At 36.1% G+C, this 15787-nt stretch overlaps 1 protein-coding gene across 10 annotated transcripts in view; it reads right to left on the minus strand.

The window, feature by feature from the left end:
* Positions 1–15787, minus strand: part of FKTN (fukutin) — a 79341-nt gene that overhangs the window by 19538 nt on the left and 44016 nt on the right. For all 10 annotated transcript variants that reach the window (XR_004681250.1, XR_004681251.1, XM_035016149.1 and 7 more), the window contains 2 exons: positions 13244–13377; positions 11613–11740 (listed from right to left, as the gene is read on the minus strand). Coding sequence is in view for 8 of the 10 variants with exons in the window: in XM_035016149.1 (XP_034872040.1) it covers positions 11613–11740; positions 13244–13377 (262 nt within the window). In the remaining 2 variants the exon portion in view is untranslated. The remainder of the gene's footprint in view (positions 1–11612; positions 11741–13243; positions 13378–15787) is intronic.

Raw genomic sequence — 15787 nt, forward strand, 5'->3', positions numbered from 1 at the left:
TTTATTTATTTATTTATTTATTTATTTATTTATTTATTTATTTATTTATAAGATTTTATTTATTTGACAGAGAGATAGAGAGAGAGAACAAGTAGGCAGAGAGGCAGGCAGAGGGAGAAGCAGGCTCCCCACTGAGCAGGGAGCCCGATGCGGGGCTCAATCCTAGGACCCTGGGATCACGACCTGAGCTGAAGGCAGCCGCTTAACCAACTGAGCCACCCAGGTGCCCCTTTCCATACATTTAAAAGATGTCTTTAATTGTTTATAATCTGATTCCATTGTGGTCATACAACGCCATCTATTGAAATAATCATGTAGGTTTTCTCGCTTTAATGTTAATGTAGAGAATCTGCCTCCCTCCCCCCTCCTCTCTTTCATACATACATACAAACACAGGAAGATTTTTATTTATGCTTTGAAATTTATTAAAATTGCCTTTATGATATAATACATGATCAACTTTTGTAAATGTTCTATTTATAGCAGATAAAGTCTATTCAGCATTTGTTGGGTATATATTTTATATATATCCAATAAATCAAGCTTGTTGATTTTGTTCATATTTTCAATAGTTTTACTAATATCTTCTTTGCCTGAATCAGCAGTTTTTTAAATAACAGTATTTCAGAATCTCCCATCATAATTGTGGACATGTTAAATATTCATTAGAATTTCATCAGCTTCTGATTTACACATATATTTTTAAAAGATTTTATTTATTTATTTTGAGAGAAAGAATTAGCAAGCGGAGAGGCAGAGGGAGAGAGAGAATCTCAAGGAGACTCCACGCTGAGCACAGAGCCCCACGTGAGGCTCAATGTCACGACCCTGAGATCATGACCTGAGCTGAAATCAAGAGTCAGACACTTCGGGTGCCTGGGTGGCTCAGACTGTTAAGTGTCTGCCTTCGGCTCAGGTCATGATCCTGGGGTCCTAGGATCGAGCCCTGCATTGGGCTCCCTGCTCAACGGGGAGCCTGCTTCTCCTTCTCCCTCTGCTGCTCCCCCTGCTTGTACTCTCTAATAAAAAAATTTTTTAAATCTTTAAAAAAAAAAAAAAAAGAGTCAGACACTTAACCAACTGAGCCACGCAGATGCTCCTATAGACCATGTTATTAAAATCATACAATATTTCTGGGTGGACTATTTCTTTCTAAAATTATGTAATGGGTCTTTCAATCCTTTAATATTTTCCCCCTAAAATTCTATTTTGCCTGATATTAATATTATAGCAGCAGTTTTTTTTAGTTAATAATGTTGGGGCATATCTTTTCCCGTCCCTATAATTTTCAACCTTTCTGTGTGATTCCTTTAGGTGTGCCTCTTGCCAAGCATTATACAGCTATGTTTTGTTTTTCTATCCCATTTTAATCTTCATCTTTATATGGGTTAGCTTAATCTGATAATATTTCCTGTAATTAATTTTATATTTAGACATATTTTGAATTCTAGAGCCAGACTGCCTGGGCTCAAATCCTGGCTCCACTTCTTACCATTACAATACACCGGTCAATCTCTTTGTGCCTTAACTTCCTCATTTCATTTACAAAATGAAGGTACTAACAGTATCTTAGAGAGATGTTAGCTAAAATAAATAAAGTACTGAGAATAGTGCCTAGCACATACACAGTAAGTGGTATTACAATGCTGTTACAATTACCTTTACATGTTTTCAGTTTGCCATACCTTTTCTTTGTCCCACTTTCCTAATTTCATTTAATTAATAAAGGTTTATAAATTTTCATTTGTTCTGCTTAATTGGAAGTGATTTTAACGATTTCATTTTTTTTTAAATAAAATAATTTCTACACCCAACATGGGGCTTGAACTTACAACCCTGAGATCAAGAGTCGCATGCTCTACCAAATGAGCCAGCCAGGCACCCATATTTGGAAGTTTTAAATAATATTTCTATCTAGTAGTAGTTACCATTTGTAATAGCTACTGTCTATTTTTTAACCTATACACTTTAATCTAAGAGTTTCTAATAAAAACTGAATGTATGCAGAATCTCGACCCTCTTCCTACTACACAGAACTTAAATATACTTCACTCCTTCAACACTGACAAATCACCTCCTCCTCAACTTATTATCATCAAGAATTTTCCTTTTTTGACTTTTCTCTTTTTAACACATTGTCATTTTATTTTTTTACAGACAATGGCTCACAAATTTACTGACATAGTTTACCCATTTTTTTGTTCACCATTATTTCATATATCCTTCTGCGTCCTTTAATAGATCTTTAAGCGTGGATCTCTGAGACGTGAACTTTCTTAGTCTTTTTATACATGTAAATGTCTTTATCTTGACCTCCCTCTTGAATGTTAGTTCTAACTGCACATAACTTAGTTATTTCTCTTCAGCTTTTGAAAGATGCTGTAACTTCCATTATCTCCTGGCCTCTATTGTTAAAGAGGTATATTTGCTGCTCCTTTGTGAACAATCTATTTTGTCTGGTAGCCTGAAAAAAAATTTTTTTTTAAAGATTGTATTTATCTATTTGAGAGAGACCGAGATAGCAACGGAGATAGTGAGAGAGAGAGAGCACAAGCAGATAGTGAGAGAAAGCACAAGTGGAGAAGATAGAGAAGCAGGCTCCCCACTGAGCAGGGAGCCCGATGTGAGGCTCAATCCCAGGACCCTGGGATCATGACCTGAGCCGAAGGCAGACACTTAACCTACTGAGCCACCCAGGCGCCCCATATTTTTTGTTTTTGACATTACAGTTTCCTTAAGAAGTATCTAGATGTAGATTTATTATTTATCCTGCTCATCTGTCTTTAATTTGGGAATTCTGCTTAAATATTGCTTTTTCATCATTCACTCCATTTTCTTTTAGCTCAGCTCTTTTTGTATTTTATTTGCTTTTATATCTATTTTTTATATTTATTTGAGTATAGGTGACACACAATGTTACATAAGTTTCAGGTGTACAACACAGTGATTAGACAAGTTTATACATTATGCTATGTTCATCACAAGTGTAGCTGCCATCTGTCCCAATACACTGATATTACAATATTATTGACTATATTCCTTATGCTGTGCCTTTTATTCCCATGACTTATTCATTACATAACCGGAAGCCTATATGTCCCACTCCCCTTCACCCATTTTGCCCAACTCCCTATTCCCCTCTTCTCTGGCAACCATCTGTTTGTTCTCTGTATTTATAGGTCTAATTCTGCTTTCTGCTTGTTCATTCATTTAGTTTAGTTTGTTTTAGATTTCACTTATGCATGAAATCATATGGTATTTGTCCTTCTCAGTCTGACTTATTTCACTTATTATAATACTCTCTAGGTCCATTCATGTTTTCTCAAATGGCAAGAACTCATCCATTTTCATGGCCATGTAATATTCTCCCATGTGTCTGTGTGTGTGTGTACACTTTACATCTTCCTTAGACGTTTGTCTATTGATGGACACTTAGTTTGCTTCCATATCTTGGCTATTGTAAATAATGCTGAAACAAACAGGGGTGCATATATCTTTTCAAACTAGTGTTTTTGTTTTCTTTGGGTAAGTACTCAATAGTGGAATTAATGGATATGATATTTCTATTTTTAATTTTTTGAGGAAGCTCCATACTGTTTTCCACAGTGGCTAAACCAATTTAAATTCCCACCAACAGTGTATGAGGGTTCCTTTTTCTCCTTGCAAATACTTGTTATTTCTTATGTTTTTGAATTCTGACAGGCCTAAGGTGAGATCCCGTTGCGGTTTTGATTTGCATTTCCCTGATAATTAGTGATGTTGATCAGCTATGTCTTTTTTTTTTTTTTTAAAGATTTTATTTATTTATTTGACAGAGACAGAGACAGTGAGAGCAGGAACACAAGCAGAGGGAGTGGGGAGGGAGAAGCAGGCTTCCCGCTGAGCCGGGAGCCCGATGCGGGACTCGATCCCGGGACTCCAGGATCATGACCTGAGCCGAAGGCAGTCGCTTAACCAACTGAGCCACCCAGGCGCCCCGATCAGCTATGTCTTTTAGACATTCACCAGTGATTTGTGTTGAACCAAAGGGAATGTGGCAAAGTGAGGAATTACTGTGCACACTAAGTCATTAAGTCCTCACCATCAATTTTGCCCAATTTTCTAAGAATTACAATCTATTCTTGAGAACCAAGGTTACAGCATGCTGACTAGCATTTTTTAAATTATCTCTTCCACTAAGCCCCTCACAATTCTACCACAGATAACACAGAAGCAAAAAGGGTAATAGTGGAATGGCTAATATACTTTTCAGAGCCTAAACTAGAATATAATCTCTGAGATCTTTATTGATCCCATACTCCACTCCCATCCCAAACTTCTAACATATAAGCAATATACACAGCACATACATGTTTTATAAAATAAAATTCTATCCACTGAACTCATTTTCCCACTGACTTCCAGTGTAAATTGAGTGATTCCATCTATCCTACCGACTTTTAAACTATGCTATGCAATCTCCATAGGACAGAACTACTGATTATCTGTACCACAGGAGAAACAAGAACAAATTTATATTATCAATGAGTAGACAAATTAAAGCTTGTATAGGTGGTTGTTAATCATGTAACACCCGAATGCACCTGCATAATGACTGTATCAAAAACTACCCATTAAAGCATGCCCATAACTCTTCTTTAATGCCAGAAACAAAGCCCCAGGACATTTTTATTTCTACTGCATAACTTCCAAAAATTAGATCTATAGTTCATCAACAACCAATTAGACTCAGCTGTGCTTGCTTTCTCTCAGACAATTTTAATAGTATTTCTCTTTGGATATAATAGATAATTTTAAAAAGAGATTAAATTATGATTTCAAATGTTATACTAAATAGAAAAAGCTTGTTTTATTTTGAACTCAGATTACCTAACTTGTACAATCAGATGCAAAAGGCTCAAAGCTTATCATTGCAATTAAGCCTGCCTTGATCAAATTCATCACTCTGGTCCCAGTTATCTCTCTATTTCAGTATGTAATCTTGGGCTCTTTTCTCTTCACATCAGTTTTCTAAGTCATAATTTTTTTTTAAAGATTTTATTTATTTATTTTAGAGAGAGAGTGCACACGAATGGGGGGGGGGAGCAGGAAAAGAGAGACAAGCAGAACCCATGCTGAGTGCGGAGCCTAATGTGGGGCTCAATCCCATGATCCTGAGGATCATGACCTGAGATGAAATCAAGAGTCGACGCTTAACTGACTGAGGCACCCAGGCGCCCCCATAATTTTTTTAAACTTGTAAATAAACTTGTTTTCTAAATACACTTTTTTGAGAAGTAATTTACATATAACAAAGTGAACCCATGTTAAGTTTTGACAAACACATATACCTGTGTAACCACCACAACAATTAAACACAGACTACTTCTACCACCCTGCTTCCCAAAGGTCCCTGTGCTCTTTGGCAAGTCATGCAGTAGATCCACCCTGGCCCCTAGCAATCACTGATCTTACTACATCCTTCATTGGTTTTGCCTGCTCTACAATTTCAAATACATGCAGTTATATAGTATGTACTCTTCCTATCTGACTTCCTCTACTCAGCATAATATTTTGGAGATTCATCTATGTTATTGCATGTATCAGTAGTTCATTTCAGTTGGGCTGTTTCCATTGTTACCATGAATAAGAATGCTATGAACATTCATGTCAACTCTTTTAGCAAAAATATGTTTTTATTTCTCTTAGACTACTACCTTATAAAATACTTTATAGAATTACATTCAAACAACAAGACGTATGGCAGTCTTAAAAAACATAATTTACTTCACATAAATGAAAGGTCTGCCATTTATTCATTCTCAGGTAATTTCTTTTAAAGATTTTTTTTATTTTAAGTAATATCTACACCCAATGTGGGGCTCACAATTACAACCCCAAGATCAAGAGTCGCATCCTCTACTGACTTTGGCAGCCAGGTACCCCTTGAGGTAATCTTCTCTTAAAAAAACAAATAAGCAAAGCTAACTATATAAATAACTCCCACTTCTGTACATTGTATACAATTATCATACAAAATGCATACAAAATGCATTCAAAGTTCTTCCCTCACTGATATAATGTGTACCTGCTACTCACTAGAGGTTTGGAGATACAATTAAGGAAACCTAAGACAATATATCTGTGGTAAGATATGAAGGCACAAACAGAGTAGGAAATGTGAGATTATTTTCAGAAAAGCCAATGTTTTAAATATACTAATTTAAAGAAATAATCCAAATTTGCCTTTTTAGCTTCACAGCTGTAAGTACTAAAAAGGCAAGTGTATTTTTGAGAGCTAAAACCACGGTAGCCTATCAATCTATGAAGCTGAGAGAACCTATGAGTGGGAATTCAACAATGAACTCTCATCTTTAGCTTCTGGTAAAGCAGAATGACTGAAAAACTGGGTGGCTTCACCTTATGGTTTTGATTCTCCAAAGCTGGAAGGTTGGATCAAGACATCAATCTGGCATCACCCTATCATCTTAACAAAACAAATACACTTAAGAGCTGATTTTGGTTTCATGTAGGGCTCAGGTCTCATTCAGTCCCAACAGATTTGCCAGGCCTGATTCTATCTATAACTCAGAAACAACAGACAAATCAGCAGAAGTCCACAAATAAGGCATGAGAAAAAAACCTATGGAAATTCAGAGGAAGGGGAGATTATTTCCAGTTAGAGGTACTGAGGAGCAACATCAAAAAAAGACAACTCAATGCCCTTGAATGGGCAGAACTGGGACATGTGATGATGTATAACTTGGTACTACTTAGTGATTAAAATCTTGGTCTCAAATGAAGTTGCAAAAAACTGGGTATCTAAATGCAATGTGGTATCTTGGGTTAGACCCTAAAACAGAAAAAAGAATTGAGGAAGCCCATGTAACTTTAAAGAGTCCTAAGGAGTCAAAGGAAAAAGTAGAGACGGAGGAATAAAATCTTGAACTTTACTGGTATTAGGAACATTGCCCACTTACCCTTTCTACTTCTTAAACAGCACAAACAATAATAATTCCATTTCTGGGAATCTAGTCAAGGAAACTCCTTAATAAGGCTTTCACTTTATGTAAAAAAGACATTCATAGAATTTTTAATAAGAAAAAAATCAGAACAGTCTAAAGAGAAAAATAGTTAAGCAAAACTATTATCAGGCCTTTCTCCATATTCCTACCAAGTCTACCTAACAAACTTCTCTATTTGTAAGCCACACTTCCTTGCTGTTGCTTCTAGACAGACTTTGATTTGGTAGCTCAATTATATATAACACATACTTCAATTACTATACTACTGATAAAGTACTTCAATAATTTGTTTCATGGTCCTCATTATGAGAACTTTGAGAGCAAAACCTAAGTATGTTCACGTGAGAATCCTTAGCACACAGGGTTAGTAAATAGGCTCTGCAGAAATGAAACGTTACATTATATAGGAGGCACACCTGGACAGGAGTCCCACAGAGAACAAATCCAAATTTTCTGAAGATCTGTACAATAAGCAGAAACTACAAATATCAGAAGATATAAGGAACCACTAGTAGCCCAGAGGGTAGCATATTTCTTATTAGAGGTTAGAGAGGTAGCTGTATTACCCTGATAATATCACTGAGTAGAAGGGCTATTTTCATAGAAGGAATATTAACAATATGATAGATCATGGTGACACTAACATTGTGTTTTATCTAAGAATCCAGGCTCTAAAGTGATATAGCCCCCCGTCTGAATTTTAGCTCTGCCTTAATTTCCACATCTACAGAATGAAGGTGACAAAATTAAGATCTCTCTCATAAGCTTGTGAAGATTAAATGAGATGATGCATACAAAAGCTTGGCATAGTGCCTGGCACATAGCAAATATTCAAAGTTAATTTTTATTATTGCCTCTCAAACTTCTGGCCTCTACTTACATCAGCTGATTCAGATGGCAAGGAAAGAAAGAATCCCAAGAAACCTGGGCAGCATCTGTAGGAACTGTGACATGATGGAATAAAACATCACATCCTGGTGGCACAGTTCACTTTTTATTGCTAGTGACTGGACTCTGGAGAAGAAAAATAAGTATAAAAAATTCAGAGCCCACTGGAGTAACTAATCCAAGTTACCACTGTGTTGAAGGTACCATGCTTTGTGTCAGAGTAACACAGTAGCAGTAATAGTAGTAATAATACTGTAATGATAGTAGCAGCAGTAGTTAACGTTCACAGAGCACTTCCTATGTGCCAGCTACTGTTTTAAATGCATTTCATGTACTCATTCAACGTATTAAGTCTTAGAAATAAGCACTTAGGCTGACGAGTCCAACAGCTCTGGAGTTAAATCGTGGTCCTGCCAGTAATGAGCAAGTTACCTCACTTCTCTGAGCATTAGTTTTCTCCTAACTGGGAGTGAGCACACCTAACCCACAGGCATAATGTGAGGACTGTCTGAGATAACAAACGTAAAGTACCTATCATGTGCCAGATAACCAGCTGATACCCTCGTAGCTGTGTCTTTATTATTGCCGCTAATATTATTATTACATCTGAGGACCAAAAACATCATTCTGCAGGCATGCAGAGTAAAGTTTCAAAAGGGGGAACTTTTTTCTTCCTTCCTGAGTTCCTCTTAGCCTTTTTCTTTCCCCAAATGGTAAGCATCTATATTATTAAGCTCTTCTCAGAATAAACTATACATGAATACAAAGTAAAATATTATACAGATAAAAATTAGACCTTTAGAGTAGCTTTAAAAGGTTTCTTTTCCCCCCTCTAGGAACACTAGTGGTGAAAATACTGTATTTCCTTCAAGTAAATAGTGCTGAAAAGAATAAAAATGGCATATGGCTGGGGGAATCTTCCAAAGAAACTACTCTACACAGCCATCCCCCGTTCTTTTCTCTGCCTTTTAAGGTCACAGTAACAGGATAGAAAATCTGGGACTCACACCATCTGTCCAGACAGTTCCATCACTGCTCATTTCTCTTGTTAAATAATTAGAACACTTCACACTTCCCAAACACTGCTACAATAAAGAGCAGTTAAAGCAGAATGATAGAAGCTCTTTCTATGCAGAAATGTAGTGGTTAGAAATGAACCATTCTTTTGAAGTTTGTAGGTTTCAGATCATGTCAGTGAGAAGAAAGAAATTCAAGTCTTAGAAGGAAATTTAAGAATAAAAGAATTATAATACTGGCTCTAGAAAGTATCTTTCTTAGAAAAAAGGTGACATCCTCATATGACTTCTCTAAGAATAGATTTGGCAGTTTAATATTGAGTTAATTATATATGTATCTAATCTGTAATTTTCTCATAAGACTATGAAGAGAGATCGTTTTCTTTACCCTTGTCCTACTAGTATAGTAATAGTAATAGCAGCTAATAATTACTTGGCACTCAGGACATCTTTAATTCTCTTCAAAACCCTTTTTTGTATTAACTCACTTAATCCTTAAAAAGCCATTCTATGTAGCAATTTCTATTATTATTCCCATTTTACACTTGAGGAGACTTAGGCGGAGAGGTTAAATAACTTGCCCAAGGTAAAATAGCTGGTAAAGTATAAAGCTGGGGTTCAAAAGCAAGTTGACTGGCTCCATCCCTTTAATTTCTGTGCTACACTATCTTACAGTTTTTAAAGACGCCTCTAAATTATACATTAAATTCAGCTTTTTTTGTGGGTTTTTTTTTTAAAGGTTTATTTATTTAATTTAGAGAGAGAGCGAGAGAGAGCGAGCACAAGAGGGAGGGAAAGAGGGAGTGGGACAGAGAATCCCAAGCAGACTCCATGCCAAGTACGGAGCCTGACACAGGACTCTATCTCATGACCTGAGCTGAAACCAAGAGTTGGATACTCAACCATCTGAGCCACCCAGGCACCACCAAATTCAGTTTCTTTATTATATCTGAATAAACAAATTATAGCTGAATGTCATAAACACTTATCCCCATTCACCTGGTCACAGGGAGAATGTCAATTATATATTCATTAACTTAATTTCTGTCTTATATTCAGAACTTACCCAGCATGAATGTGTTGTTGTCATAAAGCAAAATAATTTTTATATTAAATAAAAGTTTCAAGAATATCCTCTGGGGTCAATGTCAGTTTGGGGATACTTTATAACTAGAAAAAGGTTTGGATTACTCTCAAACCTCCAGAATTTACCTTACATGAAGACTCCTTGCCTTCAAATAAAGATTCAGCAATACCAAGAGGGTGTGTCAATGTACCCAGGAGAAACCAGTCTGAATATGGCATTTCTCTTCTGTGTCACAGAATTCTCCCCACTCTGCCCAATGGCCCAAATTTATGATAGAAGCTCCAATCTCAGCTAGTTAGTGAATCAAATTTAAGCTTCTGGGCACATAACTACCATAATAATGACAGTAATAATAATAATCACTTTAGTAATCATAATAACAACAATGATAACCATCATTTACTGATAATGAATGCTAAGCATTATGTCAGGTGCCTCATATCGTCAGGTGTATCAGGGAGACAGTGGGGAGTGGTGGTTAAGGGACAGGCTGCTGTCTGAGTCCTTTCATTACTTGCTGTGTGGTCTTGAACAAACTACTTACATTCTCAGCACCTCACAGAATACCTGTCTCCTAAGATTGTTTTGACGATTAGATGTGTTAACACATGCAAAATGTTCATAACAGTCAAATGCATAGTAGTGCTACCCAAACTTAATAGACTAGGAGATTAATGTTCAGAGAAAAGCTAAAGGCCACAAATAGGTTAGGGTGCAGCCAAGGTCCCCCAGGTCTGCCTTGACTCCAAAGCCCATGCTCTTTGGGTTCTCATTCCCATTCCTTTGCCTCTCCTTCTCTTTCTCTCTCAGAATTGAGAATAGGTCAACTGCTTCATAAAGGAGAGCATTGTTACTCTAATGTCATTTTTGTCTTTTCTCATCAGAGTTTTACTGTAGCAGCATTAAAAAAAATGTTAAAAATGTCAATCTAACATACTGCACTCCATCAATTCCGAGACATTTCCCCCCACCCAAATTTTTCCATCTGTGAATCATGTGTCTTAGAATTATAATTGACAGTATTTTTCCTTTCTGAGTAGCACATAAAATAATGGTGCATCTTACAATCCATACTATCTTACATTTGACAAAATATGGTAGCTGTTAAGCTCAATGAGTATGCTTTAAGGATCAGCCCTCAGTCATTGTTGAAGGCTCATTCCTGAGCTTGCCGAGCATTTGTGGCCTCAGACCAGTTCAGTTCCAGTGTCCTCACTTAATCTTCACTTCACCCTATCTCCTTCTTACTGACCCTTATCCATTTCCATCAAATTAACAAGCTCCTGTAACTCTAACAGCCAGTCAGTATTTTGGCTAAGGCTCTGGGCTTGGTTTTTGTGTTCCTTGTTTTGGTTTTCCCTTTCTGATGACTCAAGGGCTTCTAATCATAATGACTCTTTGGACTGAAGTCCCAGGGACACTTCCTCCTCTTACACTGTCCTTATAAGTAGTCCATACTTTCCAAACACAATTGGGCTTTATGGGTAAACTGAGGAAGTTAGCTAAGAGTGAAGCTGTGACAGTCTTTCGTTTGTTTTTCATTTTCAGTTACTTACTATTTCTACCTTCTGAAATTATTTCTCTAGCCCCTTTTATAAGTACTTATCTGATTCATACTTAAATTTTTTTCCCGTTTTGGCCTGAGTGCCTCCATTCCACATATGGTCAGTCTCTTCATAGAAGAAAAAAATGTCGAGTTTTATATCATCTTTTCCTTGGAAAGATAGTTCCAAGCTGTCCTCTACCTAGGAGGAAGACAAAAACCATCACAGACTGAAACGAAGGAAATATATTTTCTTAAAAAAAAAAAAAAAGATTTTGTTTTATAGAGAAAGAATACTGATTCTAAGATAATATATTTTTTCAAACTGGAACATCTCTTAAATTGGGATTTATCAATAGCGTGCCAAGATTTGATTTCTTTTTTAAATGCATATAAAATAATGTTGCTTCTGATAATTAATGAAAACTCAGAGTAAATGATTTACAGTAGCTCAATTACCACTCTGCAGAACATTCTGTTCCTGAGCCCCTTTCTGACTAAAGAAGGAAAGGAACCAAAGAAAAATGATTCCCTTTAATAATCAAGAAAAACTATTAGGAAATAAGTCTCTCATCTCAATCAATAATAAGTACTTAAATAAATGTGGCATCATAGAAACCCATCTATGTAGCATAAATTATATTATGTATATGAAAAAAGAAAAAACAAAAGTTAAAGATACAAAGAATTTTGAGAACATTTCCCTAAAGAAACTTAACCTACAAATAATTATGTTCCCATTAGACTTGGTGCCTCTGTCTTGTTATAGCACTAATCACATAATTACTATGTGCTTTTTTTTTTTTTTCCCAATTAGACAGTGAACTCCTCAAAGAAAAGTACTGTAACTTATTCATCTTTGTGTCCCAGGTGCAGAGTGCAGTGCCAGGCAGAAAGTGAGTGTAGAGTAAACATTTGTTGAAAGCCTAGAGTTCTACTGCTTTGACTCTGACCTCTGGAAAATATTTTATTAAATATTTTTTATAAACTGGAATAATTAGGATAAATAAATTTTTCAGTGACTAAACATACTTCTACTCACTTTCCAGGACAACACCTCACTGGGAACAATCAAATTAAGAGTAAGATGTTGTTTGGGGAAAAAAAAAAAGAGTAAGATGTTTGCAAGGAATCATGGGCTTAGGGCATAGAAATCAAATTGTCTAAAAGGAGATTTCATTTAAGTCATGATGACCTATTCCTAGTTGAACTCAGAAAATTGCTATGACCCAGAACATGTGAAATAAATAAGAAATTCAAGTACTATTTGAAATGATTCTATATTTCTAACCCTTAGCCACCAAAGGACCGTTTCATGTTGATAATGACAGGATGCCTAAGTGAATAAGAAATTAAATGACTTATGAGAAACAATATAATTTCAGGTGGGGTAGGTGAGATTCTTAATAATTGTATTAATTTTACATTACATGGTATACTAATTACATTATATTGTTATCTAACATAATGGCAATAAATTCACCTGCAAGAGTTCAAGATCCTTTTCTCCTTCTCATTGTCAAAAGAAAGATTTTCTAGTTTCCTTAAATAGTGCAAAAGTCACATAACAAGCTTCTGCTAAGCTCAGCCTGGCCAGTACTGAGTGATACACATGTAACATTCTTAACCATCTCTGAGTTGTTTAATATAAACTTTACTTTTGAGACATGGTACTTATGAAGTAAAGCAGATTTTTACTACTGACCTTCCCAAATTTGTGTTTGAGTGGAAGTCCTACATCCTGAAATGCTGAAATAATATCAGATTTATAATCTTGTATAAAAATTCCTAGGTCAACATCTTTACTATAAGGAATAATGTTGCATTGCCGATACCACCCTAAAAATAAAAAAGAAACAAGAAAACTTTTTAAAAACTTAAGTTTGGAAAAAATTAGTCACTATTGTATGATCTTTGTAAGAGTGGATTTTATTTCTTAAGATTAGACTTACAGCGCTTTACCAAAAATATTTTTAAAAAATTAAATCCCGGGGCGCCTGGGTGGCTCAGTTGTTAAGCGTCTGTCTTCGGCTCGGGTCATGATCCCGGGATCCTGGGATCGAGCCCCGCATCGGGCTCCCTGTTCCGCGGGAAGCCTGCCTCTCCCTCTCCCATTCCCCCTGCTTGTATTCCCTCTCTCGCTGTGTCTCTCTCTGTCAAATAAATAAATAAAATCTTTAAAAAAAAAAAAAAATTTAAATCCCAAACTAAAATCTGTGGTTATAAGAAGCCATCTGTTGAAGAACCTTTCTTTCCTTTTTTTTCTTTCCTTCATTTTTACTGCTCTGAGCACTCAGCATCCTCAAAAACTTTCATGATGTATTTTAATTTCTAAATAAGCCATTAGCTTTAATAATGTTAACTGGGCCAGGCCGCCAGGCGTGGCCCAGTTGATTGGGTATTTCAGCTCAGGATATGATCTCAGGGTTGTGGTACTGAGCCCTGCATCAGGCTCCACGCTCCATGCAGAGTCTGCTTGTTCCTCTCCCTCTGCTCCTCCCCTGCATTCTCTCTCTCCTCTCTCAAATAAATAAATAAATAAATAAAATCTTTAAAAAAATAATGTTAACTGGGCCATCCATTTAAAAAAATTAAGTTACTTTTGAGAATGTTTGATCATAAACCTCTAATGATGAAGGCTGCCTTTGAGGTATGCTAAAAAATATAATTTAATTCTTTTGCTTAACCAATATCCCCTTCCTGAGAAATAATTTATAGAACAGCTTTGAACAGCTCATGTCTGATGGCTCATTTATTTATTTCAGAGAAAGAGAGCGTGAAAGTGTGGGGGGAGGAGGGGAGAAGGGAGGGGGAGAGAGAAACTCAAGCAGACTCCCCATGGAGCATGGAGCCCAACGAAAGGCTCGATCTCAGGATCCTGAGATCACGACGTGAGCTGAAACCAAGAGTCGGTCGCTTAACCGACTGCACCACAAGGTGCCCCTGATGGGTCATATAAAAAAGAGAAGTATCATCCTCAATTTTCAGCACATTGTCAATATCAAAAGATATTTCTAGGTATATTTACTATGTACCTACTTCTCAATTAGGTGCTCTTCTACTGTTCTAAAAAACCAAAATCTATACCGTAATACTACTAAGGGCTCTTGGGTCTCCCCTGTATCCTTCTAATTCTTTCATCCAAATTATTCAGAAAGTATATAAATGTCTATGATTGTCTTTATAGGCATTGCTATTGGGCAACACTGTTTGGCATTCTAAACTTTAATTTCATTGTAACACAGATGTTTAGAAGTCCAGGATGGCATCTCATCTCTAGCTTGAGAAAATTCCACACTCCACATCTATCAGAGAATCATAAACTATTAAAAATGGAAGGCTCCTTGGGGCACCTGGGTGGCTCAGTTGGTTAAGCATCTGACTCTTGATATCAGCTTAAGTCTTGATCTCAGGGTTGTGAGTTCAAGCCCTGCACTGGACTCCACGCTGGGTATGGAGCCTACTTAAAAAAAAATGGAAGGCTCCTGAAATAACATCTAATTCAACTCCTTCATTTTGCTCTTAAATGAAGAAAACCATGGGGCTAAAAATGCATAATAAAACATGACAAGTAATTAAGAAGTATTTCTGATGACATAGTTTTATAACACAATCTTACTTCAAAAAGTTAAACCTTAAAGCATATATCATATACATGTGTGAGATGTGTTCTTTTTTTCTTGGCTTACTCTACCTAAAAGCTCTGTGACAATAAGAACCACATGAATTTCCACAAAGCCTAATAAATAGAATAACCATATATCCCAGTTTACATCTGTCATATCAATATAATTACTAATGGTACTCCTTTTCACTCTTAAAAGTCTCTTGAATTGGACAACAAATTATATTGTAACACTATAAAAACAGAAGCAGAATTAATTTTTGTACAAATAGTTATAATCAAGAAAGAATACAGTTATGACCAACTATAGTTATTAACAAGAGGGCATAAAAACAACAGAATTTAGATTCTTAATAATTCTAAATTCCAAGAAGTTTGATTTAATGTATAGTGGAAGGAGATCCAAAAATCTTTCTCTGATGCTAATAACAACTCGCATAAGGACTCTAGAAAAGTGTACATTTCCCCACCTCAGGATGAATGGAATGTGGTAAGGCAGTGATGTAACCAGTGAGAGTATCAGTGACCTGGAAAAGACTTGTAGAAAGACAAGAGTTATGGAATTCCCTTCAGTCTTTTTCTCGTTTGTGTAAGTAAATGTGTAAGTAAGTAAAGAAATAGAAT

Source organism: Mirounga leonina, unplaced genomic scaffold (assembly GCF_011800145.1).
Source record: "Mirounga leonina isolate KUSES-001 unplaced genomic scaffold, KU_Mleo_1.0 Mir_170, whole genome shotgun sequence".
NCBI lineage: Eukaryota > Metazoa > Chordata > Mammalia > Carnivora > Phocidae > Mirounga > Mirounga leonina.